This window comes from Peromyscus leucopus, chromosome 12 (genome assembly GCF_004664715.2).
Source record: "Peromyscus leucopus breed LL Stock chromosome 12, UCI_PerLeu_2.1, whole genome shotgun sequence".
Classification (NCBI taxonomy): domain Eukaryota; kingdom Metazoa; phylum Chordata; class Mammalia; order Rodentia; family Cricetidae; genus Peromyscus; species Peromyscus leucopus.
The window spans coordinates 41,266,238-41,294,106 of record NC_051073.1 but is presented as its reverse complement, the minus strand read 5'-3'; the positions used below and the strand labels follow the sequence as shown (position 1 = coordinate 41,294,106).

At 42.9% G+C, this 27,869-nt stretch overlaps 1 protein-coding gene across 1 annotated transcript; it reads right to left on the bottom strand.

The window, feature by feature from the left end:
- Positions 1 to 18: 18 nt before the first annotated feature.
- On the bottom strand, positions 19 to 27,488 carry Cep97 (centrosomal protein 97). The gene is made up of 11 exons (XM_028867496.2): positions 27,300 to 27,488; positions 24,012 to 24,154; positions 20,987 to 21,145; positions 19,472 to 19,573; positions 18,294 to 18,407; positions 17,054 to 17,220; positions 12,817 to 12,981; positions 11,941 to 12,065; positions 7,948 to 8,725; positions 4,468 to 4,543; positions 19 to 1,698 (listed from the first exon to the last, which is right to left on the bottom strand). Exons 1-11 carry the CDS (start codon positions 27,340 to 27,342, stop codon positions 1,006 to 1,008), a joined length of 2,565 nt encoding a protein of 854 aa, XP_028723329.1. The 5' UTR covers positions 27,343 to 27,488; the 3' UTR covers positions 19 to 1,005.
- Positions 27,489 to 27,869: the final 381 nt, after the last annotated feature.

Below are 27,869 nucleotides of genomic sequence, written 5' to 3'. Positions count from 1 at the left end.
CCTCCCTCTCTCTCTCTCTCTCTCTCTCTCTCTCACACACACACACACACACACAAAGTGAAATGAACAACTTTGGCCCTTCAGGTGAAATACATATAGAAATAAAAGCAAGAACACAATGATGAATGCATGTTGATTTCTTACACTATATTTCTTACCAAAATATTGGCACAAAAATGTCAGTAGGCTAAAAAAGCACAGAATGAAAAGTTAGACATTTGAGCAGCATTATTCCAAGTGAATGAGCTTCAGGTCTCCTTCCTCCATATCAAAGAGAAATATTCTTGCCCAAGTAAGCTTGATTTTTAATCCTATCTGGAATACTTTACTTCAAAAACTGATCCACAAATTAGCTAAAGTTTATCATGAGGCAATTTAATCACCCCACTTAAAAATCTTATAGTCTGGGGGTTACAGACAGTTGAGTGGCAGAGCACATGCTTAGCATTCTTGGGGTTCTGGGTTTAACTACATACACACACACAAACACACACACACACACACACACACTCCTATAATCATTATTCTCCCTAAATTTTCTTATATATATATAAGAAGGCTTTCCTTAGCTCAGAGGGGAAAAAACATATTTTTAGTCCAAGGAGACTGTCCAGCAAATTTCAGTTGTTCATAATCCTCATCCTAGTCATGCCTTACATATTATATTCCTTACTATGTAATTAAGGACCAAATTCTCCTATTTAAATTGCCAAAACTACTTCAAGAAACTGTATTTGAAAGGAAGTATGTAAAAGAAACATTATTGTGTAATTATTAAGAAATGAAGTGCATATGCCTTTTAATATCAATATTTTTAGTACATTAATACAATCAAAATGAAGACTTAGCTCATGTCTCAAAATCTGAAAAATATGGGACAAGAATACAAGTTTTATATAAACAATAACAAAATGGGGGAAGGATTGTTCCCAAGCACAAGAAAGAAGCAACTGAAAACATTAGGAAAACCCCAGTGGCTTTCTGCTCCCCAGTCAATCAGACAGGTCACACAGTGACACCCACCTGCACCACCTGAAATGCAGTATCACATTCCGGCTGCGGCCCTTGAGCGTCTGCCTTTAACTTACAGTTCTCTGGCGTCTGGCTAACCTCATCCTGTAAAGTGGGAGATGCTCTGTGCGCCTCACTCTGAGACGAGGCATCTAAGCCCTCCAGAGAAGAAGCTGCGCGGCACTCAGTGTCTGCTGCCGCCTCCTCAGAACCTAGGCTCCCATCAGCGTCGTCCCGCTGCTGGACTGAAGTCAAATACTGTTCGAGCAGGGCGTTATCCTGCTCGAGGCTCGAGCCCTCCTTACTGCCGTCACTGTGCTCCTCAGTCCTGGCCTCTAAATTGGGGTCTCTGCCATACTTCACTGTGTCCGTGGAATTCCCCAACAGGGAGCTTTCGGTGCTTTCTATGGAACTTTTTTCAAACTCCAAAGAATCCTTCGAACAGTGAACTTGTTCGGTTAGGGAGGAATGAAAACCAGAGTCTGGAAATTCTGGTACAGATTTCTCTTGAGGAGCTTCATCCTCAGCAATGAACCAATCAGAGTTCTGATCAGAAGAGGGGTCCTGATGTTGTGGAAACAACGGAGGCTTGGGTGACACCAGAGTACTTGATATAGGAGGAACATCAGTGTGCCAGGAAACCAGACGCTGTTCCACGGTCTGCTGCCAAGCTTGTAGAGATCTGACCTGTAAACCAGAAAGCACAGTTCTGTTATAAGATAAAAACTTTGTCTTTTAAACTGTCCTGAGCTTTGTTTTCTCAGAAGTCATGCAAGTGTCTTCATTCATTACTCCCCTGTCCTCTGCATAGGACTTCCAGACTAACCAGCATGCACAGTGTTTAGTGTCCTTGGTAGCAGAGGGCAATCGCCAGCAGACACCAACGCCAAAGCAATTCCCTTGTTCCACTGAGGAAACAATGGGAAATACAATAGCATCTTCTCTCCCTAACTAAGGGGTCAACAATGTACAAAACACTGACTGACACCTAGTCAAGAAGGCCGACTAGCACCTGAGGGTGTAAGTGGAGCCTCTAGATAGACATGCAGACACAGGATTTCCAATTATGTTAAAATCTAGTATTTATAACTTTCTAAAATGACTAAAAATATTCCCAAGTTCTTGACAATACAACCTTTTATATCTTAAGATATAAAAATAACTTCAAACTCTTACTATAAAAATTATGCCGGGTGGTGGTGGCACACACCTTTAATCCCGGCACTCAGGAGGCAGAGGCAGGTGGATCTCTGTGAGTTTGAGGTCAGCCTGATCTACAAAACATGCTCCAGGACAGTCAGAGCTGTTACACGGAGAAACCCTGTCTCAAGAAACAAAACAAACAACAACAACAAAAAAATTGCAAGTAAAGGTTGGCAGAGATGACTTCGCAGTTAAGAACATTTGCTACTCTTTCAGAAGACCAGAATTCAGTTCCCAGCACCCACACAGCAGATCACAACCATCTGTAAGTCCAGGTCCCAGGGTTCTACTACCCACTTGTGGCCCCAAGGGCACTGTACACTGTTGTGGGATTTGTCCCGTCCGTCCAAACAATGACGTTTGGGCTATCTGGCCCAATAGGCAATTTCTGGGTATGTGTCTGGTTAAAACTGAGGTAGGATTGTGCTTATTCTCTCTTGGGTGGTCAAGATCGAGTCAAGCTTCATGAAGCAGCCTGAGGTTGGTCCCCTTCTCATCCAGGGCAGAAGGACAGAACAGCAACACCTGGACCAGCAGGATTGGCAATGGTGGAATCTTCCTTGTTCTATATGAGTGACTCTGTTTCCCCACTGCACCCCTTAATAAATTGAAATATATACACCTCTGTGGGCTCTCGGTTCACATGGTGCCCTACATTGGGCATTACATGTAGGTGGACCATTTCTCTCCTGCCTGCCTATTCCCAAATATCCAGCAGCCATTTCCCAAATGATTGAATTTGAGGCTTAATATTACTTATAAATGCTTGGCCAGTAGCACAGGCTTATTACTAACTAGCTCTTACAACTTAAATTAACCCATTTCTATTCATCTATGTATTGCCATGTGTTCCTGGCATTACTGGTCTGCTGGCATCTTATTCCTTGGGTGACTGGCTGGCTTCTCCTCACTCAGCCCTTCCTCTTCCCAGCATTCTCCAGTCTGCTTACTCCACCTATACTTCCTGCCTGGCTACTGGCCAATCAGCATTTTATTAAAGCAATTCAAGTGACAAATCTTTACAGTGTACAAGAGCCACAGCAGCATACACATAGGGCACATACATACATGCAGGCAAAACACTGATACACATAAATCTTTTTTTCAGTTGCAAGCAATACAGTTGGTATATTGTTTGCCTAGCATGTATGAGGCCCTAGTTTCAAGCCCCATTAGTACATGAGTCAGTTGTAATAGTGCACACTTGTAACCACTTGTGAGGTGTAGGCAGGAAGATCAGGAGTTCAAGGTCATCCTCAGCTATAGTGAATGTATGGCTAGCCTGGACCACATGAGAATTTATCTCAAAAGTAAAATAAAATAGATACCTAGGGAAAGAAGAAAGGCATATATGGGATTTTTAGTTTCATTTGACTACTCTTCAAGGTAACTTCTGTCTGTCTTTTTGACAGGTTCTCACTGCACAGCCCTGTATCATCAAGTACTTTCTGATAGTGGTTTAAAGTCCATCTTTTCAGAATGTTTTCTATGTATTCTCATATACTTATACTTTTAATATATATTTGTAATTGTTTTAATTTATGGATGGGGGCACACACATGCTTATGGAAGTTAGAGGACAACGTGCAAGAGTTTGTTCTTGCCTTCCATCATGTGGTCCCAGGGACCAAACTCAGGTTGTAAATATTGATGACATGCACCTTCACTCAGTGAACTAGTTCACTGGCCCTCAGAGAGCTTTTAAAACCAAGTGGATGCTAAGCTCCATCTCTTACTGTTATTAGTATTATTCTGGAGATCTTTCCAGGTCAGTCCATATTACTACTTTATCCTTTTTAATTGTCCCATACTATTCTATAGTACTGTTATTTTTATAATTTATTTAACCAGTTTCCTACTAATGGTAAGTAAAAAAAATCTTAAAAATTAATTATCTTAATATGTAGGTTTATATAAATACAACAACTTATTTGTTAAGATAGTTCTAAGAAAAAAGATATTTCTAAGAAATTATTATTAGGAAGTTTTTTATTCCAGTATTAATAATGCTATAATATTTTAAAGTTTTACAGTAATAATAAAACCAAAGGTTTAAAATGATTTTGGGCCAGGCAGTGATGGCACATGCCTTTAATCCCAGCACTCAGGAGGCAGAGGCAGGTGGATCACTATGAGTTTGAAGCCAGGACAGTCAAGGCTACACAAAGAAACCTTGTCTTGAAAAAAAAAATTATTCTCACTAGAAATTTTCTGTGTTCATATATTCTAGAGAAATCAGCAGTGGGGGTTTACCTCGTTCCAAAGGAATCTGACAGCTTCTTCTTGTACGAAAGTTTTCACACGCTCTTCATCTCTTTCTTTTCTTAATCTACAATGATTCAAAAGATCATGTTGACATAAGGAAGAATGCTTCCTGTTACAACTACAAACGCATTAGAAAGAGATTAATTACCTAACAGTTACCGCTTCCACTGTTAGAATATGTAAGCTCTGACCTTATTTAAAATGCCTCAAGCATAGCTCAAGATGAATATGCTTCAAGACAGAAGCCAAATAAGATGTATCTGAAACTGAAATTTACATGTTCAGTCTACAAAGTACGACCAATGCGGGCATGTTTGTAGAGTGTGAGTGTGTGTACATACGCTTATGTGTTAAACACCTCTTTATCTGCCCTTCAGCCTCCCGGGCAAACACAAGATGATAGGGGCCTAGAAAAGGCTAGTTATTCAAAGCTTTCGAAAGTGAACAATCACGCTTACATACTCAGGATCACAAACGATTTTCTCCTAAGACATTAGCAGAACTAACCCTAAAGAATCACTTTCCTGCTTGCCCCATTCCTGATTCTCCCTAGTATCCCAGATTCTCCCATCTACCACTTGCTCTCCCATATACCTCAGTCTTTCCTGAGATTACTGATGCCACCTCGATTCTTAGGCCTATTCCAAAGCAGAGCCTTCCTTAGTTGTCCATTACACTTGGAATATCACCCCACTTTGTCCTGAAGTTTGTTTTATGTTTGTTTTTAATCTTTGCAGTACTGGATAGAGAATCCAGGGCCTTGTACCCGCTAGACAAAGACTCTACACCTGAGCTATACCTCATCCCTTTTCAGAACTTCCAACATGGTTATCCACTTTCTCTAGAGTCTCCAAGACATCCTTCTGTGCTATCTGGCACTCCTGAATTTTAAGCAGCAAACTCTCTTACAGGCTTCCTTTCTCTGAACTTTTCCTTAGCCAAAACAGACACATTTGTGCAAGCAATGTAGTTCTCTCTATTAGAAGCCTTTTTCTTCTTTTATACAAAGTCATCAAACTGCTTTTCACTGCTGTTTTCAAGCGATTCTTTATCTAACTCCTTGTCCTGGTGGAATTCTTCTGCAACTTGACACAAACCCAGAAATATCTGGGAAGAGAAATTTTAATTGAAAAAAAAAAAATGCCCCCAAAAGATTGGCCTACAGGCAAGTCTATGGGGAATTTTCTTGATTAATGATTAATATGGGAGATCCCAGCCCATTGTGGGTGATGCAAACCCTGGGCAGGTGGTCCTGGGTTATATAAGAAAGCAAGCTGATGCATGATACACTGGTGCAATAGTCACACCAATGTTGTGGGAGTAATCAACTATCTGACTGGATTGAAGGCCCACTCCATGAGATAGAGATGAGAGAGGGGAAACCATGATCAGAATATATTATATGAAAAAAAATTATTTTCAATAAAAAGAAAGGAAGGAAGACAGGCAGGAAGGAAAGGAGGGAGAAAGGAAGGGAGATAGAGAAGGAAGAGAGAGAGGGAGAGAGGGAGAGAAGGCAAGCAGGAAGCAAGGAAGCAAGCAAACAAACAAGCAAGCAAGCTGAGGAAGCTGAGCAAGCTGTGAGGAGCAAGCCAGTAAGCAGTGTTCCTCCATGGTGTCGGCTTCAGTTCCTGCCTCAAGGTTCCTGCTTTGAGTTCCTGCACTTATTTCCCTCAGTGATGGACTGTGACCAGAGAGTTATAAGCTGTAATAAACCTTTTCCTCTCCAAGTCGCTTTTGGCCATGGTGTTCCAGCAAGGCAATAGAAACCCTAAGACACTCCTCTAAGGACACCTGCTATCCTGATAAATTCTCCCCCTCCCCACACTATTCACTGATGTCTCCGCACCAGTCTCTCTGCACCCCATTTCTGTCACTTTTGTTTTGAAGGCTCAACATTCAAGTAGATGCTCTACCTAAGAATAACGAACCCCGTGAATCTACTGTCATAATCTCACTCTATTACCCAAGCATTTTAGCTACACCACTTTTAAAAGTTATTCCAAGGATTAGCAAGATGCCTCAGTGGGAAAAGATGCCTGTTGACAAGCCTGAAGCCATGAGTTCAATTCCTGGAACCCACACATTAGGTATTACTAATTAGGAATCTTTACCTACAGACTCCCTACCAGCAACTACCTGCTCTCTTTTCTTCATTCCCAAAGAACTGGTGCCACTCCTTCTTTAAGCTCTTTATATCTTATTCATTATTCAATCCATCTCAAGCTGGCTTTCATCTCCACGCTGCTAAAACCACCCTTAGGAAACTCACTGTGCAGTGAAGGGCTAGCCCATCAAAACTGAAGGGACCAACGTTCGTGCCCTGCACGTTCCGAATATAGGACAGGAAGGAAGGCAACCTCCAAGCCCCTGAAATATTTACCCGAAGAGTAAACCTGAGGTACTGAGTTGCCCTAGAGTTTACACCAATGTGATTCCTAGTAAAACCCCATGTTGTTCCCCTGGGACTTTCAGACACTGTACCAGTTTACCTCTAGGGGATGAGAAATGTAAGAAAAGTCACTCACGTGAGCACTGAATGACTAAATAACTGACCCCAATAGAAACCATGGCCGGAATGCTCAGGAAAGCTCCTCTGGTTGGCACTACTTGTATGTGTCACCACACATCCCAGCGATGGGAAGCAAGCCCTGGACCTCTATGAGTTAGCTGGGAGAGGACCTCTAGAAGCCTGCACCTGATCTGTCCTGTGTGGTTTTCCCTATTTTAATCTGCATGCATCTGCTATAATAAACGGCAACCACGATCAGAACAGTTCCTGAGTTCTCCAAGTCCGTTTAGCAAATCATGGAACCTGAGGACAGTCTTGAGGGTCACCAATTACAACCATTGGCTAAATCTAGCATCACTTCTCTACCCTTCGAGAAGCACCTCTCCTTTCTCCTGAAACACTATACCCCACTGGAACTGAATGTAATATACTCTCTTGGCTATTCCTTCTCAGGTTCCTTTGCTACTTTCTCCTACGCCACCTATTGTACTAATAAACACCGTTAGTTCCAATATTAATGAACTCCTAATTGCCATAGGTTGGCAGTCAGCCAAACATGTATGCCCTGGAACTGAGGAATAATTCTTACCTTCACCCCAGAATTTTAGTCCCTTGGGAACCCCTGATATTTTTCTCTAGCTCTTATGTCACCTAGTTGGTTCTATGTGGACTTTCCTTCCCTCCTTATCCAGTTTTTCTACAGTATCTGCTTTCTTTGTTGAGAATCATAGATGCCTATGTAGTTCCCAACCACTCAACATCTTTTGTGATGGGTACCAATTGCTACGCTGAGAATGGAGATGCACGTGTCAATTTGTACTCTCAAGACGCTTCCAGTCTATCACTGGAGATGAGCACCCCAACAGGGGTGTCATGATCCCAGCAGCAGAGTCCTAAAACAAATAACTTCAGAACCTGGCACCCCAAGCCAACAGACAGCACAGTTTCCAACCTACCTCCTTACTTCATCTGTCAGGCAGACAATGTGCTCCTGCATTCTGCGCAGCCGGATTTCATAACGTACCCCTTTGGCTTGTGGATTGAAGTTCCTGGTAAAAAAGCCCCGCCAACAGGCCTGCAGCTTGGTGGCAGCTGCATTCAGTTTCTGGAGGGTGACTTTATCTTGTCCCAAAGCAACTGGTCTCTGGGTAAAAATCCTGGAGGGAAATTTCTCTGAAGCGGTAGGAGACACGGTTTCTTCACCATTTGGTTCTGAGTGGGACACACTGTGTCCATCTGACTCCGGAAAAGATGTAAGAGCGTGGCTATCCTCCTTCAAGATAGCATTGATGATGGCTGACTTGGGACAAGGTAACAGCCCAGCTTTCTCATTCACTTCTGTGCTCGTCTTACTTTTCAGCATCTGAACAGAACTCTCACTTGCATCCCATGAAGGCTTTTCCTTGTCCTTATCCAAGTCCTGGTTTTCCAGCCTTTTCATGGATTCATCTGCAACACCATCATCATCTTCTAGGCCCAGGCTAATGCCCTGCAGCCTCAGCTCAACAGTGGGTGACACTGGAGACAGTCCCGACGCAACTGGCATAAAAGTGGACTCTGAGGAGAGCAGACTACAGTTTAGCTTGTCCTCATCCGTCTGTATGTCTTCCAGGTGGAGGTCGTTCCGAGAATATCTTGCAGTGTGTGCAGAGGCTGGGAAGTTACTCTTAACAGCATATAACTGATCATCATTACTGCTTATCCCGACCCAAGTATTGATTTGGAGAACAGGTTCTAGAGGAACCAAGAGAGCATCACTTAAATCAGCAAGTATTTGAAGAGCCTTCTTAATTGTATTCGTAAAACATTTTTTACGTTTACTTATGTAACCTTTCTGTGGGTGTATGCACACATGCGTGCCACAGTTTGCATGCAGAGGTCAAAGAACAACTTGTAGGGCTGGAGAGATGGCTCAGTGGTTAAGAGCACCAACTTCTCTTCCAGAAGTCCTGAGTTCAGTTCCCAGCGACCACATGGTGGCTCACAACCATCTGTAATGAGATCTGGTGCCCTCTTCTGGCCTGCAGGGACACATGCAGGCAGAATACTGTATACATAATAAATAAATAAATCTTTAAAAAAAAAGTTTAAAAAAAAAAAAAAAAAAAAAAAAAAAAAAGAACAACTTGTAGAAGTCAGTTTTCTCCTTCCACCATGTGGGTTTGAGGGAATGAACTCGGTTGTCAGGCCGCACATCAAGCACCTTATCCACTGAGCCATCTCCCTAATCCTTCAGTTGTTTACTTTGAATGAAATTTAATCCCTAAAATATAGTAAAGTACAATAAAATGGTTGCCTCCAACATGACTAAAATGTCAAACCGAACATTTTTAAGAAAATTAATTTCTTGGTGTTGGAGAGATGGCTCAGTGGCTAAAAGCACTGGCTGCTCTCACAGAGGACCTGAGTTTGATTCCCAGCACTCGCATAGAGGCTCACAATGTCAGTAATTCCATTTCCAGGCAATCCTGCTCCCTCTTCTGGCCTCTGCAGGCACAGGAGATGCATGCAGACACAGGCATACAAACAGACAAAACACACATACACATAAAAGAATTAAATGGGAACGGTGGTGGCACACGCCTTTAATCCCAGCACTCGGGAGGCAGAGGCAGGCGAATCTTTGTGAGTTCGAGGCCAGCCTGATCTAGAGAGAGAGATCCAGGACAGGATTTCAGATTTTTTTAAAAAAAAGGAAAATGGTTTATTAAAATAGGAGTGGTGGCTCATGTATAAAATTTGAGAGGCTAAAACACAAGAGCTTCCGTGAGGTCGAGGCCAACATTACCAAGTCTATACAAAGATGATGTCCACAAAGTGCTTTTTTTTTTCCTTTTAATGTGTGTATGTCTGTGTCCATGGAGCTCAGAAGAGAGTATCGGATCCCTCATAACTAAAGTTACATTTGGTTGTGAGCTGCCTGATGTGGGTTCTTAGGAACTGAATTCTGGTCCTCTGGAAGACCATGAGGCACCTTTAACTACTGAGCTATCTCTTCAGCCCCACAAGAAATCATTTTAAAAATTAGAAATATGGAGCTAGGCGGCTGGAGAGATGGCTCAGCAGTTAAGAGCACTGGCTCCTCTTTCAGAGGACTTGGGTTCAATTCCCAGCACCCACATGGCGACTCATACCTGTCTATAACTCCAGTTCCTGGGCTTCTGACACCCTCACACAGACATACATGCAGGCAAAACACATCAATGAACAGAAAATAAATTATTTAAAAAAAAAAACAAAGAAAGAAATATGGGGCTGGGGCTATAGCTCAACAGTGAAACACTTGTCTTGCATGCCTGAGGCCCTAGGTACAATCCCCAGGAACACACACACACACACACACACACACACACACACACACACACACATACAAATAGAAACATGGGGACCAGCAAGATGGCTCAAAGGGTGAGGGACCTTGCTGCATAAGCCTGGTGACCTGAGTTCAATCACCTAAGGCCACATAAAGGTATAAGAAGAAAACCAACTCCACAGAGGTATCCCCTGACTTCCACATACACACCATAGCACATACACCCACCTATCCACCATACATGCAATAAAAAATATAATTAAAAAACAATTTAATTAGAGTAGCTGGAGAGATGGCTCAGTAGTTTAGAGCACTGGCTGCTCTTCCAGAGGACCTGAGTTCAATTCCCAGCAACCACATAGCAGCTCACAACTGTCTATAATGGAATCCAATGCTATCTTCTGGTGTGCAAGCATACATGTAGACAAAACACTCATATGCACAAAATACATAAATAAATAAATCTTTTTAAAATTTTTAATTAGAAATATAATGTGCACATACACATATCTGTATGCATATATGTGGAATATATGTACATATATAAAATATACAAATATATGTACTCACACATGCACACATATATATGTATCTACAAATCAGATTCAAATAACCACTAAAGTTAAAGTGATAAAATGTTACAAAAATACGGTTTTGGCTAGGCTCAGTGGCTCATGTCTACTAAATCTCAGCATTCAAGAGAAAGAGAGGGGCTGGAGAGATGGCTCAGTGGTTAAGAGCACTTGCTGCTCTTGCAGAGGGCCCAGGGTTCAGCTCCCAGCCCCCATATGATAGTTCACAATGGTCTGTGACTACAGTTCCAGGGGATCAGATGCCCTCTTCTGACCTCCAGACTCCTACATTCATACAATACACATAAATTCTCACACATGTTGGTAGGCTGTGCTGGTCAGAAGTTGCAGTCTACTCTAGCCTGGCAGCTTTTTCAAAACTTGGCAATGTAGAGGATTCCCTTCCCCCAGTGAAACTTCCTGCTCTCTACCTGCCTTTATTTGGAAGATGTTTCTAGGTCTGAATGCCTGACTTATCTCAAGTATGACCCTCAACATAGTTCCCTGCAAATGCTCTTCCCCCATGGACCACATGGTAATTATATAACATGCTCTAGCTATTTTCATAGAGCTGTGCTGCCACAAACCCAGCCTTGTGATAGGAGCATGCCACATAGCTTTGGGTTTGTCCCCAGGCTTCCCAATCCTATCTTCCCTATACTCTGGAATAAAGCTGAGCTGATTCACTAAAATCACCCCAGAGGGCTGTCTCCACTGTACCCACAGCCATCCAAACCCTGTTCCCTACTTCTGCTCCCTCCATCCTCATGGACCAATGCAGCCAATGATCCCAAGAAGAAGCAGAACAAACACACACATACATAAAGTAAATATTTAAAAAAAAAAAAAAAAAAAAAAAAAGAGGAAGCAAGTCAGGAGGATTTGAAGCAAGTTCAAACCAGCCTGGGAGCTACATGGTGAGTTGCAGGCCAGTCAGAGCTACATAGAGAGACCCTGTCTGAAACAAACTGTATATGACCCAGTAAGTCCAATGATTTGAAAAGAAAAAAGAAAAGTAGTGGAGCAAGCGGTTCTCAGGCACTGGGTATAAATGACTTTCTTACCACTTTCCTGGAAATCTTGAACAGGGCTTGAACACTCAGGTGTAAGGGGCGCTCTTGTTTCAATAGGAGCAAGAGGAGACAAGTCTTCATTTTGGCTTTGGTTCATCAGCTGCCTCTGGTGAAACCTAGAAACCAATATTATCTGCCATCATCCACACAAACTAAAATGGGATGCTCTCCTGCCTTCTCGATTAATATGCTAAGACAGAAACTTGACAAGTTAGCAAGGGTGTCTTCAGCCACAGGCAAACTATAGTCTCTGTTGAATGCATTGTGTAAAAGAAGTTAAGGGTTTTTAAATTGTTAAATAAAGACGGGGATGGCAGCACATGCCTATAAACCGCACTGTGGACATAGAGGCAACAGAATCAGTAGTTCAAAGTCACCCTCTCCACATCATGAGTCGAAGGCCAATCTAGTTTACATGAGACCCTGTCTCAATCTACACAATTAATTGTCCACATGACCTTATACAAACACAATGTCATACGCAAAAACACTGAAAGACAGGCTCTCTGATAACAGAAGTGATTACTAAACACTCTGGCCATGCTTGTTAATATTAGCACTTAACATGCTACATGAGGCCAAGTACTCTTCTTGAGGTGTTGTGGCTCAAACTCAGGTAAGGCAAATCTGCCACTGGGTTATAACTTCCCATTGACAAATCTCCCATTCTTCTGTTATCATCCGGCTTGGTTCTCCCACCAAGAACTGATTAGCCGAGCAACTGCCAGGCGACAAGTCACACATGTAACTCGGTTTCTCTGCAGTGACGAGAGGTGTGAGTGTCCAGATGTGTGCCCTCTAGCCACAGGGAAATCCAAGGTACCTTCACCTCTAAACCCTTCAGCGGCCACAAACACACGGGCTTACCTCTGCTTGCTCAGAATCTTCTCTAGTTTGGCATCCTCTGCAGTTTGAAGACCCAGTGCAGAAATAAGAGGACAGACTGTAGCCAGGTACTGCACAAGCTGGATGTGCTGGCCAGGCCGATATGCTCGTCCCTTGCCTTGACTATAGAGCCATTCGGCTTTCAAACTGGGAAACAAGGAAGAGGTGATGGCAGAGGGGTGGTCAAAATACAGTGTTGAGTGACAGTGATCTTCCTTTTGAATTTACCTTATACTACCACTACATGATTCATTAAAAAAAAAATAACTGGGGCTGGAGAGACGGCTCAGCAGTTAAGAGCACTGGCTGCTCTTCCAGAGGACCTAGGTTCCATTTTCAGCACCCACGTGGCGGCTCACAACTGTCTATAACTCCAGTTCTGGGGATATGACATCCTCACACAGATATACATGTGGGCAAAACACCAAAGCACATAAAATAAAAATAAAGAAATCATTTTTTTTTTTTTTTTTTTTTTTTTGAGACAGGGTTTCTCTGTGTAGCTTTGCACCTTTCCTGGAACTCACTTGGTAGGCCAGGCTGGCCTTGAACTCACAGAGATCAGCCTGGCTCTGCCTCCCGAGTGCTGGGGTTAAAGGCGTGTGCCACCACCGCCCGGCAAGAAATCATTTTTTTTAATTACTGATTTTCTTACTTTTAGTTAATTTTGACAGGTGGGGGGAGGGTGTATGTTCCTGAGTGTGCACATGTGTGTGAAAAGTCATGTGCATGTGTAGTTGAGGCCAGAGGTTGAGGCTGAGTACCTGACCCTATGAATGCATTTTACTGCTCTCCAATACATTTTTGAGACAGAGTCACTCTCGGAGCTCACCGTTTGCCTAGGCTGGCTGGCTAACAAGCTCCAGCAATCTGCCCACCTTTACCTCTTCAGCAGTAGGATTACAAACATGTGATAAAACCCTGGTTTTCAACCTATATTCCTAACTCACTTCCCTTGGCCTTATATTTTAATTTTCTTTCATAATTAGAGGCACTGTTCACACTGATGAGTCCAAGTATTTTTAAATTATTTTCAAAGAAGCAATGAACATTCTCTCCATTTACTTTGTCAAATAGAAGCAATCTATAAGCTCTTAATGGCAGTTTTTGAAAATACCTAATTGGTCATTTTTTAAACTGGTAAATAGTGGGGATTAAATATTGCTAATTCTTTATTTCCTATACAAAATTTGTCAATAGATACTTAGTTCACACAAGTAGTGTAACTAATAAAAATGACAGAATTTCACCATTTTGTAACCTTTAATGAATTAATGGTTTCAGGCACGGATCATTAATAGCTATTAATAACAAAATAGACATCCAGACACTGAGTACAATCCAACAGTGTCTACAAAGTAGTCCTCCCTTTAAAACCTCAAAACTAGCTGAGCACCGTGGTGCAAAACTTTAATCCCGGTGCTCGGGAGACAGAGGCAGGCAGATCTCTGTGACCAGGACAGCCTGGTCTACATAGTGAGTGCCAGGACAGCCCAGGCTATGTAGAAAGACCTCATAGATAGATAGATGATAGATAGATAGATAGATAGATAGATAGATAGATAGATAGATAGATAGATAGATAAAGTCTCCAAACTGAATCTGATCACATCATCATAACCAACCACCAATCTTTAGGTGATGCAGGAGGGAGGAAGATGCCAAACACACAGGAAATTGTCTGAGAACTGCCCGGTCAGCATAGCCAACCGATGGGGTACAACTGTAATAAACTGGTGGTTTTATTTTTGTTGTTTTGGCAACAAGGTCTCAAGTAGCCAGGGCTGAACTTGAACTTGCAATATAGCTGGAGCTGGCCTTTCTGCCTCTACCTCCCAAGTGTTATGATTACCAACTTGCTTGATGTTTTAAGATACTAAAAAATGAGAGCAGGCTGAGGGTGGGGTTCAGATGGCAGAACACTGGCCTAGCATGAATAACTGGATTCTGTCCCAGGACCACGTGAAGCCAGCATGGAAGCAGGCCTGGAATCCTGGCTCTGAGAGGGTGAAGGCAGAGCAATCAGATCATCCCTTGGCTATACAGAGACCTTAGGAACAACCTGGCTACATAAGACACTGTCTCTAAAGAGAGAAATTTACACTCATAATATAAGATATGCCCCCTGTAAACCATATTTTCTTTCTTTCTTTCTTTCTTTTTTCTTTTTGGCTTTTCAAGACAGTGTAGTTTTGGTGCCTGTCCTGGATCTCACTGTGTAGACCAGGTTGGCCTCGAACTCAGAGATCCGCCAGCCTCTGCCTCCCGAGTGCTGGGAGTAAAGGTGTGTGCCACCACCACCCGGCTCATATTTTCATTTTTAAAATGCATTCATAGGGTCAGCAAGATGACTAAGCAGGCAAAAGCACTTGTTATTCAGATCTACTGACCTAAGTTCAACCCCTGAAACCACATAAAAAGCCAGATTCAGCGGCATGCATCTGTAACCCCAGCATTCTACAGCAGGGGGGGGGGTGGAAAAGGAAGTGCCAGGCCAGAAGGTAGGGGACACCAAGCCTGAAGTCTGAAGCAGGAACAGACAGAAGCCAAGGAGGAAGGGAAAGAGAACCATCTCCCAAAAGAACTTTCGGAAGTGAAGGCTAAAACTGGGCTGAGTCCATGAATGCATATTTCCTAAGGGCAGAAAATGAAAGGAGGCATATTAAAGAGAATAATCCGTAGTCCCTTCTGTCTCCACAGTCCACTTTCCTAAAGACTCTGACTGAAGGCTCTAATGATCAGGCAACAGTCTCTAGAAGATGCAATCTTGGGGGGACAGGTTCCCAGCTCCAAGATGCAGAGACCATCGTGTATCTAAGGATGGTTGTTGAGAAACAAACAGTATAGTATGCCTGCTTCAGGTCCCAAATTGAAACACCATGTGCATTTTCCTGGAGGCATCATAAAAGGCCATTGGTTTCAAAAATACTATTAATACCCTCTTTTACACATACGATAGCTAACAAGCTTTTGTGCGATTAATTCAAGATCTTATACCACATCCATAATGTGGTTTCTAGGAAAGAATGCTACAATTTCCAAGCAATCAACAAAAGAACTTTTAGAACATAGATTGTTGTGAGTTTGGCATTTAGACTTACTACTTCCAACCTATAGGGCTGATATTCACATTTTTTTTTTATTTAATGTGTACAAGTATTTTTGCCTGCATGTACATCTATGTACCACATGCATCTGGAGGACATAAGCAGGTATAGGATCCCCAAGAACTAGAATTACAGCTGGCTGTGAGCCACCATGTGGATGCAGGGCCTAGAACCCAGGAAGAGCAGTCAGTGTTCATATCTGCTGGGACACCTCTCCTTTCCACACCCCACCCCTTTTTTTCATATAGAGTTGCTCTGTGGTTGAGTATGATTTGAATTTCTGATCCTCCTACTTCCATCTCTCCGGCGCTGGAATCACAGGAATGTACCACCATGGCCATTTTATGAGAAAACCAGGGCTTTGAAACCATCGCACAGGGAAATGGAAGCTTGCTCTTTGCTGGCTAGCCAGCAACCCACCTATTTCTGCCAGCCCCTTCCCCATCCTGGTGTTACAGGTACGAGAAGCTCTACTCGGCTTTTTATGTGGGTTCTGGGGTTCAGACTCAGGTCCTCATGCTTACAGAACAAGGGCTTCAAACATGGCTGGCAAGCACTCGACCAACTGAGCTGTACTCCCTAGCCCTGAGAGAGCTCTTCTGTAGCCCAGGCTGTTCGAGAACCAACAATGTATCCCAGGATGACAATGACCACCTAATTCTTCTACCTCTGCTTCTCAAGTACTGGGGTTACTTGCATGTGCCACCACACCTGGCTCCCAGCCCTGATGTTTATCTTCTGTCTTTTCTAAGAAAGGAAGGATAATCCTAAATAACCAGCATTTAATTTGTAAACACTGTCTTGAAAGAAAAAACAAAACAAACAAACAAAAAATTCAACAAACTGGGTGGTGATGGTGGTGGTGGCGCCACGCACCTTTAGTCCCAGCACTGAGGGTGAGGCAGGTGGATCTCTGTAAATTCAAGGCCAGCCTGGTCTACACAGCAAGTTCCAGGACAGCCAGGTCTACACAGAGAAACTCTGTCTATAAAGACCAAAAGTAAATAAATAAAAACAATTAAAAAAAATTCAACAATTAATCTGTAGCAAGTTAGAAATGATCTTTCAAAAAAATGTCTTGATTGATGCCATGTTAAGTAAATCATATTCACCTTTCCTTCTGAGAAATCACATATCCATCTAGTACTCTGAGATTTAAGCACCAGCTGACAATGTACGGCCGATAGTCAAACCCTGGAATGGACGGTGTGGCCATCACACAAGGATTGTTCATGATTGACAACTGCTCCAATTCACTTAAAGAGGCCAGAAACGAGATCTAAAACAAAAGACATCTCTGTTGAACAAATGAATGTTCAGTGTCAAGCACAGGGTTTCCGCTGATCACATAATTTTGGCAGCATTTGAAAATGTCACAATTTCCCTCTTGTTCTAAAAAGCATCAAGCAGTTTTCAACTATTAGCCAGTGACTTCCAAAACTCTAAAAACCTAGCCATGTGTCCTTCCTGCATTAGAAAGCATCAGCATTATTTCCTAGTTAAGAAAATCATATTTCCTTTTATTAAGGCAGGGTCACATTTAACCCGGGATGATCTTTAGTTTTAACCCTCCTGTCTCCACTTACTAAGTGCTGAGGTTACAGACATAAGGGACTTTGCCTGGCTTGAGAAAACCCTATTTGAAACATAATAGAAGCCAGGGAAAAGTGAACAGGTTGCCTTATTGGCCCCTATAAAGTAGATGTCTTTCTCCTACCAATCACCAGTGATGATAATTGCAGCATTACAGCTGAAATTCAGCCTGATGACCTGCCAGTGTTAAGAAAAACACTGATGCTCTAGCACCAAATGTTTCACCAGGCAGCAATTCTCCCAAGATGGTCAGTCTAAAAATGAGCTTTGAGAACCTGCTGTGGAATAATCCTCTTGTACACTGTAAAGATTTGTCACTTGAACCGGATTAATAAAACGTTGATTGGCCAGAAGCCATACAGGGAGTATAGGTGAGGCAACCAAACTAAGGATGATGGGAAGGAGAAGGGCAGAGTCAGGAGTTGTCACACAGAGGGAGCAGGAGATGAATGTGTTATGCTAATAAAGGTAGCTCCACGTGGCAAAGCATAAATAGAAATATGGGTTAACTTAAAATATAAGAGATAGTTAGTAATAAATCTGAGCTATTGGCTGAGCATTTATAATTCATATTAAGCCTCTGAGTCAATTATTGGGGAAGTGGCTGCTGGGTATTTGGAAGCAGGCAGGCAGGAGAGAAACATCTGATTACAAGAACCTCTCCTGTCTCTCCTGGACTTCCCCTTCCTGGATCCCACAGAGTCCTGGACTTTTTACTCCCTAGATCCCACAAGGAAATATCCCAGAGTCACATTTTACCTCATTTAAGTCTCGGATTTCATTTTCTGCCAAAGACAATATAGAAAGGCTTCTGGGCAGATATGCAGGTGCCATTCTAAGAGAAGTGATGATGTTTCCATGTAAAAGCAAGGTCTTGAAAAAAAAAATACAAGTCAACAAATTATCAATAAATTGACTTGACAATGCCAAAATGGTGTATGCAAGAATAAAAACATGTATTTTGTTACATACTTCTCATCGCACGTAATCAAAGATTAATACTTAGAAGGTTCCTAAGTGGTCTTTAGCCCAACAAGGGTTTAAGACTTATCCAAGAACACATAGTTGATGTAGTATCTAGCTATGCTATGCTGCCCTAGCATGCTACGCAATTTACGTTAATACACAAAGCAATGTCCAACATAGTTATTCATTTCCTTTTAAAATATCAAAATAAAGACGGGTGTGGTGGCGCACGCCTTTAATCCCAGCACTCGGGAGGCAGAGGCAGGTGGATCTCTGTGTGTTCGAGGCCCAGCCTGGCCTAGATAGCTAGTTCCAGGACAGACAGACAGAGCTATATAATAGAGAGACCTTATCTCAAAACAAAAAAACAAAACAACAACAACAACAACAACAACAAAACACTTAACTTTAGGATGGATTACTTCAAACATTACCAGAATATTATATGTTTACTGAAGCCCCTAGCATTAGCTACCTTAAAATAAAGGGAATTCATTACATTCAGAGAATGGGAAATAAGAAGTAACTAACTACAATGACTATTTTTATATAAAGTAAATAAATCACATACAGGAAGTAACAATCAATTTGGGAGGCCTAAGCACTCTTATGCCTCAAGAGTACATCTCTCGAGCTCAGGAGTTCCAGAAATAGCCAGGGCAATACAGTGAGACTTTGTTTCCAAAACAAAAAAGAAAAAACCAAAAAGTTCCTAAGTTTTTACAACAAAGACAACCTGGCAAGCATAGCGGCAAACACCTGTAATTCTGGAAAGAGGGACAAAGATCATGGTGGCCCTGAGAGGTTAGCCTGGGCTTTACTGGGAGACCCCTTCAAAAGGAGAGAGAGAGAAAGAGAGAGGTTCTTAATATACAGTATATGGCAGGCCGAGTTTATGCCAAGTAGATTACATTTTTAGTAATTTTTTTAATTTGTGATAATTTTTAAAAAGTGAAAGAAGACCCACTTACCTTCAAAGACATCAGTTTTGATAGATCACCTATCTGGGGTATGTTATTGTCTGACAAATCAAGGTGTTGTAGAGCTGTACAGCTATTGATTTGCTCCATGGTCTATTACAAGAAAAACATCATATTATTCAGTGCACTTAAAATCAAAACACACAATCATTCCCTCAGTCTTTATAGCTGACTCCCCTGCATCCTCTTGTCACCGGAAGCACAGCCGCAGAGCTGAGCAAGACAAGGGAGAAAGGGGGAGCAAAATTTAAAAAGTAGCCATGGTGCAAGTTTTCAAGGATACCAAGCAATCCATACCATCCCAAATATTTACAGCCCAAAGAAACTTCAATGACATCTAACTGTTAGCAGAGAAAAGAATTTGCAAATTTAGAATGAAGCCACACAGCCTACTAAATCCTGGCTCTGTGGTCAGGGAGGACCAGAGCAAGGCAGTGTCTTCTAGGCATTACGGGACCACGGCACTCCTGAACGCACAGCAGCTGTGGTTATCTGCACATGACCGGCACAAGAACGAGCCAGGCAACAGTTTAGCACAGAGGGAGAAGGGCTTCCAAGCCCCACCCCTGAGGACCTGTGGACAGCTAATGGCTTCTCAGAAAGGGAGAGTCAGTTGTCCTTAAGAGTGTGGCTCCTAATAAGTAAGTCAACCATGATCCAGTGGATGGCACCACACCCAGGAATACATGGAGAGTATAAATTGGACTCAATGGGTTATTTTTAAAAAGAGAAAAAGAGATGACATCTAGTTGGATAGGAAGGTGGGGATGGATCTGGAAAAAGTTAGGGAAGAAGTGGTGGATGGATACAATCTAAATATGCTGTATGCTGTGTGAAATTCTCCGGGAATGAATTCAAATACATTTTTTAAAAATTTCGGGCTCTGCAACTTCTTGGATGTATGAATTGGGACAAGTTTCTCTAGCTACACAGTAAGTATAATAACAATACCTACGTCACAGCTGACATGAGCTTACTACACACAAGGTGCTCAGAAAAGCACCTCCCATAAGGCAGCGGCTCAGGAAAGGCAACAGTTACTATCGTTGAAGTCCCCCTCATCCTAGCACATCAGAAAACAGATAGAGAAATGTTCATTAACTTGTCCAAAGTGACAGTTCCTGTGTGGCAGAAGTAGGAGCAGACAGATCCAGATCTCTTGACTTAAAAAAAAACAAAACTTTTTTTCCATGTGCCATTAAAATTTACTTAAAGTTTAAACTCAGTAGGGAAGACTCTCTTTCCTCATCATTCTAGTATTTGATTTACTTTTTTAAAGTATAATATAGATTCTCTGTTCACATGTAAAAAAAATACTATACTGTAGTATATGTTGAAAACAGAGGCTTTTTAAAGTTTATGTCAACACAGATTGTAGAAGTAGACATTTTCATTTTTCAGCCTGCTTATTTCTATACTTGCCAAGTTTCTTATTCACAGAGAACAATTAGTTATGAAAAAAAAAAATCTCAAAAGCGAATTCCCAAGAAATAGAAAGCCATTCACCTTCAGATTATTCCCTGCCAAATTCAGCCATTCCAAATGGACGAGGTCCTTCAGCCCTTCCATGCAGCCAATACTATTATGAGGTAAATTTAAGACCCGGAGCTGAGTCAATTTGGCCACACCCATCATCCGAACCAGCCGGTTATTAGCCACTGACAGCTGTGAAAAGGGAACATTATTATACCTAGAGACAAATATGTATCTCCACACCTACTACTTTCACATTATGGTAGATGGCCAAACATTGCCAAATACACAAAACAAATTTATATTTTTACACATAGTATTTACACCTATTACCTACGGTATAACTACTGGAGTCTGTTGTTCTAATCAACAAAAAATATAAAGCCTGTTAGGAGGCAGCCAACTGATGTACTCCACAGGAAGGAATTCACGTGTGTGTGTTACTGTGAACCAGCCAAAAACCCGAGGCTGGGGATGACATAAGCCCTGTGACAATCTCCTGATGTTTTTTGCTAAATGGACATAATGTAGCTATCAAATTGCCTTCTAACTAACTACACACACCCCACAGAACATTACTGCTGTCAGCTCTAGTCAGAGAAGCTTCCTCTGCAGTGAGTAGCGGTGGCTACTGAGACTCACAACCCATCAAAGTACAGGAAATAAATGAAGAGCTGCTAAATGCCCAGCCGTAAGTGGGGCATCCACCACATCCCCACCAAGCTCCAGGAGTGCAGTGGGAGAAGCAGGGGAAAGAGGGGAAAGGTATGGAATACTGACTTCTGGGGAGGACATGGCTCTTTGTACTTTTCTTTTGGTTTTTGGTTTTTGGAGACAGGGTTTCTTTATGTGTAGCTGTGGTTGTCCTGGAACTCAGTCTGTAGACCAGGCTGGCCTAGAACTCACAGGAATCTGCCTGCCTCTGCCTCCCAGGTACTGGAATCAAAGGCGTGCCCCACCACCACCACCACCACCACCACCACCACCCAGCAGGCTGTCCTACTCTTGAACTCAAAGCAGCACAAGATCTCCAACAGATGAGCTCCTCCTCCTAGCCAGGTGGTGGTGGCGCACTCCTTTAACCCCAGAACTAGGGAGGCAAAGGCAGGTGGATCTCAGTGAGTTTGAGGCCAGCCTGGTCTAAGGCGTGAGTTCTAGGACAGCCAGGATTGTTACACAGAGAAACCCTGTCTTAAAGAAAAAAAACAAACAAACAATGAGCTCCTCCATAAGATCAGCTCCTCCACAAGCTGGAGGTGGGGAGAGGAGCTTGGAAGGCCCTACCCATCCCTGAGGATTAGTAGACAGTCTAGTAATCACTAGACAGGAAGAGGGAAAAACATTTTCTTCAGGGGTGTAGACACTGGTAGGGTGTCTATGCTCCTGAAAACAGATTCTCACTCATGCCCCTCATGAAATTCACTGGATCACAAAGAGCAGGGGAAGGGAAGAATGAGGAGGATGAGGATGAGGAGAAGCCATGGAAAATCAGGAGGCCACATGAGAGAAGGGATTAGAGGAAGTAGAAAGAAAGGAGGCAATGGCAATGAATATGATAGAAATACATTATCTACATATCCAGAAAAATGAAGCCCAGTGTTAGGCATAATCAACGTACGGTTACACAAAGTGCAGATAAAGCTGAATGAGACTTCTGTCGATTACTAAAGATATGCGTGTGTAGGTGGTGTATGTTGTTTATGTGTTGCGTGTACGTGAGTGTATGGGCGCACATGCCCATCTGTACACATGGGAAAGCCAGAGCAGGACGTTGGGTGCCTCCCCCAGCACTCTCTGCCTGACTGCTTTGAGACAGGCTCTCACTGAGCTGGAAGCTCACCAGGATGGCTAAGTTGGCTGGCCAGCTGGCTCTCAGGATCTGCCCATCTCTCCCTTCCAACGACTGGGTTAAATGTAAACTACATGCACTGATGCCCAGCTTTTCACGTGGATGCTGGGGATCCAATTCCAACCCCTGGTGTTTGCAAAGCCAGTGCTCTTCCCCACCGAGCCATCTCCTAAAGACAGTCTTAACAGATCAGTAACTTGAAAATAGAAGCTCCACAAAAACTGTCTTCATCTGTTGCAGCCAAAACTAGGTCAATGCTAGGTATACTAAGAGGGACCAAATAAACGCTTCTTTTTTGTTTGTTCATTTGTTTGTTTTGGCAGTACTGACGATTAAACTTAGGGCTTTGAGTATGCCAAGCATGTACTCTTAGCACTCAAGTACATCCCCAACATTCTTGGATGAGTAAACTCTTTACCCCCCAATATGAAGTAAAAATTATGTTAAGACAATGCTTTGTCAACATATAATGTTCTCTTTAAGTATAGATAGATAGATGGATGGATGGATAGATAGATAGATAGATAGATAGATAGATAGATAGATAGATAGACAGACAGACAGATAGATGACTAGAAAGATGGCTTAGCAGTTAAGAGCACTTGCTGTCCTTCCGGAGGATCAGAGTCCAGTTCCTAGCACCCAAGTCAGGTGGCTCACCACCACATGTATATAACTCCAACTGCAGAAAATTGGATGCCCTCTTCTGGCCTCTGCATGTACTCACACACATGTGGCATACGTTCATACACATATACACAAATACCAGTAAGTAAAAAGTCAAATAAACAAGAAATGTAAAATATTTAGAGAGCGTGTGTGTGTGTGTGTGTGTGTGTGTGTGTGTGTGTGTGTGTGTGTGTGTTCAAGCAGCGCACTTGCAGGCACTCTTAAGCAACAGTACACACGCAAACGTCACCAGCATACTCTCAGAAGTCAGTTCTCTCCCTCTGCCCTGTGGCACACAGAGATCCAGCTCAGGTCTTCAGGCCTTCTAACAAGCACTCCTACCTACACAGCCATCTTGCTGACCCTGTTTCCACTTTTTAACAAGGCTTCTTTTTCTAGGCCACTATAAATGTAATACATGTATCATCTTCAGAAGTTAGCATATAAACTTTTAAGGCAACACTTCCTGCTTTCAGGGCATGTAGAATAACGTTTTGGTTTCGTTTAGTAATAAATTAGTCTTATGGAACACACACCCACCTGTATCAACTGTTTGCATTTCTCTAGATTTTCCAGTTTAATAATCTGATTTTTATCCAGAATCAATGTGTGAACATCAGCTTCACAGGGCAAGTTGGGACCTAATTTCTGTAGTCCCTGCCCTGACCAGTTCACCACTGAACCTTAAGAAGAGAAGACACCTTGTTAGAAAGCAAATATGACAGCTGAGCTTAGCATTTTACACTGAGAAAAAAAATATGTACGCATACTTAAAAATACACCAGAGCATACTAAGTATTAAAACTATAGCAATCCAGAGCTATAATGATACATTTTTCTTCCGAATTTATAAGTTACAGGCTGGGGTATAAGTCAGAGGCAGGGCCTTTGAAAGGCCCTGAGGTTCTCCTATTTTGTACCTAATAATAGTATTTTAAAATTAGTGCTCATATTTCTTTTGAGTTTTTCATTTTTGGGGGGTCTTTTGTTGTTGTTGTTGTTTTCTGGGTTTAAATTTTTTATGGGTTTTATTTTCCCCTTTGTTACCCTTCAAATTTTTCTTTGTTTTGGATTGTTTTTCTTTTGCTGCTGTTTTATTTTGTGTGTTTTGAGACAGAGTCTGAAGCTGACCATGCTAGCATAAACTCTCTATGTGCCTGAGGCTGGATTTGAACTCCTGGAGTGTTGTCCTCCACTTCCCAAGTACTGGGATTATAGCTATCACCATATCAGGCCCGTTCTATACATTTTTTATAGAGATCAAACTGTTTATAACCTAACTACAAGTATATCCTTAAGTGCCCAAAGTAGTGTGGTATGGAGAGCAGTGGGCATATCATGTATGCCCAAGGAGGCCTGAAGAAACTGCTGGGTGTCCTGTGCTGTCACTTCTTATTCTCTTGAACACTCTCTCACTGAACCTGGAAGCCTAGAGCTATGAACCTGGAAGTCAGCTAGCCTCCATGCATTACAGACATTACTAGGGTTACAGGCATTCCCAGGGATGCTGGGGATTTCAACTCCAGCCCTCAGGCTTTCATAGCAAGTGCTCTTACCACTGAGCCATCTCTACAGCCCTCACTTGGTTTTTTTGAGGCAGGCTCTCTCACTGGCCCGGAACTCATCAAATGGGGTAGGCAGGATGGCCAGCAAGCCCCAAGGATGCCGGTATCCACCTTCCCAGCACTGAGACCACAAGCTCCTGCTGCCAAACTCGACTTTTTACCTGGGTTTGGAGGATTGAACTCAGGTCCTCACAGCTGCACAGCCAGCATATACCAACCAAACTATCTCCCCGGTCACTTCTACTATACCAACCAAACTATCTCCCCGGTCACTTCTACTATACCAACCAAACTATCTCCCCGGTCACTTCTACTATACCAACCAAACTATCTCCCCGGTCACTTCTAAATATTTTGAAAATCAAAGTACAGTTAATCGATAAAATGAAATGATTCTCTGATTTCACAAGGTTGGTGTGAAGAAGCCAAACCATTGGTACTTGGCCTCAGGACTTGACAGACAGTGCTCAATAAAGCATGGTAGTATGAATTCAGACTATAGCTCCCCTGGTTAACCACTCTAGACAAGTTTTTCTACTTTCTTTCCTCGGTCTGAAAGCTCCCCAAATTCAGGTGTTGGCAGGTTTGGTAACTGAGACCGATCCTAGAGGCTTGCTGCCCCCTCAGTGTCCTCCGATGTCTTTCCTCTCTATGTGCAATCATTGAGTTAACTTTTCTACTCTGAATTGTGGATGACAAGCAGGCGTAGTGGTGCACTCGGGAGACAGAGGAGCTTGGTCTATATATTGAGTTCCAAGACAGCCAGAGAGCTACATAATGAAACCCTGTCTTGAAACAAAACAAAAAAAGCTGTACGGTTGGTGGTGCACGGCTTTAATCCCAGCACTTGCGAGTCAGAGGCATCTCTGTGAGTTCAAAGCAAGCCTGGTCTACAGAGCGAGTTCCAGGATAGTCAGGGTTACACAGAGAAATCGTCCCGAAAAATGAAAAAAAAAAAAAAAAAGGATGTGGCTGAGCCACTTGTGGTAGTACACATCTTTAATCTTTGCACTGGAGAGGCAAACTCAAGAGGATTGCTGTGAGTTTTAGGCCAGTCACAGCTACATAATGAGACCCTGTCTAAAAAAAAAAAAAAAAAAAAAAAAAAAAAAAAAAAAGTGAGAACACAATATGAACATTGTTCTACATAAAAACATGAGATAATGTAAGCAAGGCGCCCAAAGTATCATCTGGCTTTTAAAAAGCGGCTCTGTAAATGCTAACTGCTGCTCTGGTCTGTTGTCTTGGTGGGCTAGAGAGGTTTAGGAAAGGCAGCTACCACAGGGGGCGGGGCCAGAGTAACTGCCAATTTCAAATTGACCATCAGACTGGGATCACCCTGAGAGATAATTTTTCCGGACTGCTCTCCTAGAAAGTGTCAAATGTTTTTCGGTTTTCTTAGCACGGGAGGCGTCGGGGGCCCCTTCTTGAAGGATGAAAACTATGCTGTCCCAGAAAAAAGCGCACCCAGCGTTCGCACACAATTCCGAAGGCTCTGACACACCTTTTAGCCGAACTCCTCCCCTCAAGAATTCAAGGTCCCAAGGTTGTGAGCCCCGACTCTACCCGGGTCTGCCCCAATCCAGCCAGCGGCTACCACGCCTCAGAGTGTAACCAAAACAAAAGCTCAGGTCCGGCGCCTCACGGAGGCATCTCCAGCTACAGGCGCACCCCTAGCCTGCGCTTCTGCCAAACACAGACCAAACTCGACCCCAGGACCCGGCCTGCAGAACGACCGGGGGCAGCAAGGCGTGTTCGGGTCACCCCCAGATTCTATCGCGGGTACTGGCCACTTCCAAGGCAGAGTTGAGGCAGACTATGATACGCTATCAGATAAGATGCTTCCTGAACGTTCTCGGAACCGAGGAGGAGGAGGAGGAGGGGCACAGGAAATAAAAAGAGACTCTGCCGATTTCCCGTGGGCACTCGGAACTCAAAGTAAACGTCCCAGAAAGGTCGCTGCAGTCCTAAGCCCACTGCCCAGTCAGCCTAGGGAGAGCGCGGGACAGGGGCGCCGGGCACCGCGAAGGTTCCTGGGGGCTGAAGTCCCTCATCCAGCCTTCACCGCAATGCTGCCGAATTGGACCAGAGGGCGGGACTACAACTCCCAGTAGGTAGTGCGCCTCCGCGCTGCCTACAGCCCCACATCAAAAGAACTGGTCCAAAACTGCATCTCTAAATCCAGGCTTCCTCTCTACACTAAGCAACTATTCAATATGACTTAGTGAAGTAAACTTTGGAGTTTAGGTGGGGATCATCCTACCTTCTCCCGGAGCCAGAGCCCCGTCGGCTCGCGCTACCGCCATACTTGCCGCTTGCTAATGACACCAGGCAACCGTCCTCAGCCGTTCTGTAGACCAAGTAGTCAGCAGTGGGGAGCTGCAAACTACAACTCCCAGGATGCACAGCACTCAGCCGCCCCAATTGGCTGCCTGATGGGAATCGCAGGCTAGAAAGTGAATGGCAGAGAGCTTAGGGGACCCTGATAGGTGAGCAAGCTGCATCGTTAGATAAATCATTTCACTCCAAGTCCAGGTGTTTCAGAAATTTGACACTTTTACCACCTGGCACATTGTAAGGACGTTATTTAAAGTAAACAATTTGAGCGTTTATTGCTAACAGTCTCCATGACAAGCTACCCATTTTGACAATTCTGAATTAAGTTTAAAAGGTTTCAGCTTCGCTAAAACTAAATATCTTGAGACAGTCAAAATCGATACATTGTATTTAAAATTTGAAATTTAAATGGATTTAAAGCCTCAGACACAGACATTTTCGTTTTAAGTGGTGGTTCTTACACATTTAACAGAGCTTTTGACCAAGGAGTATATTT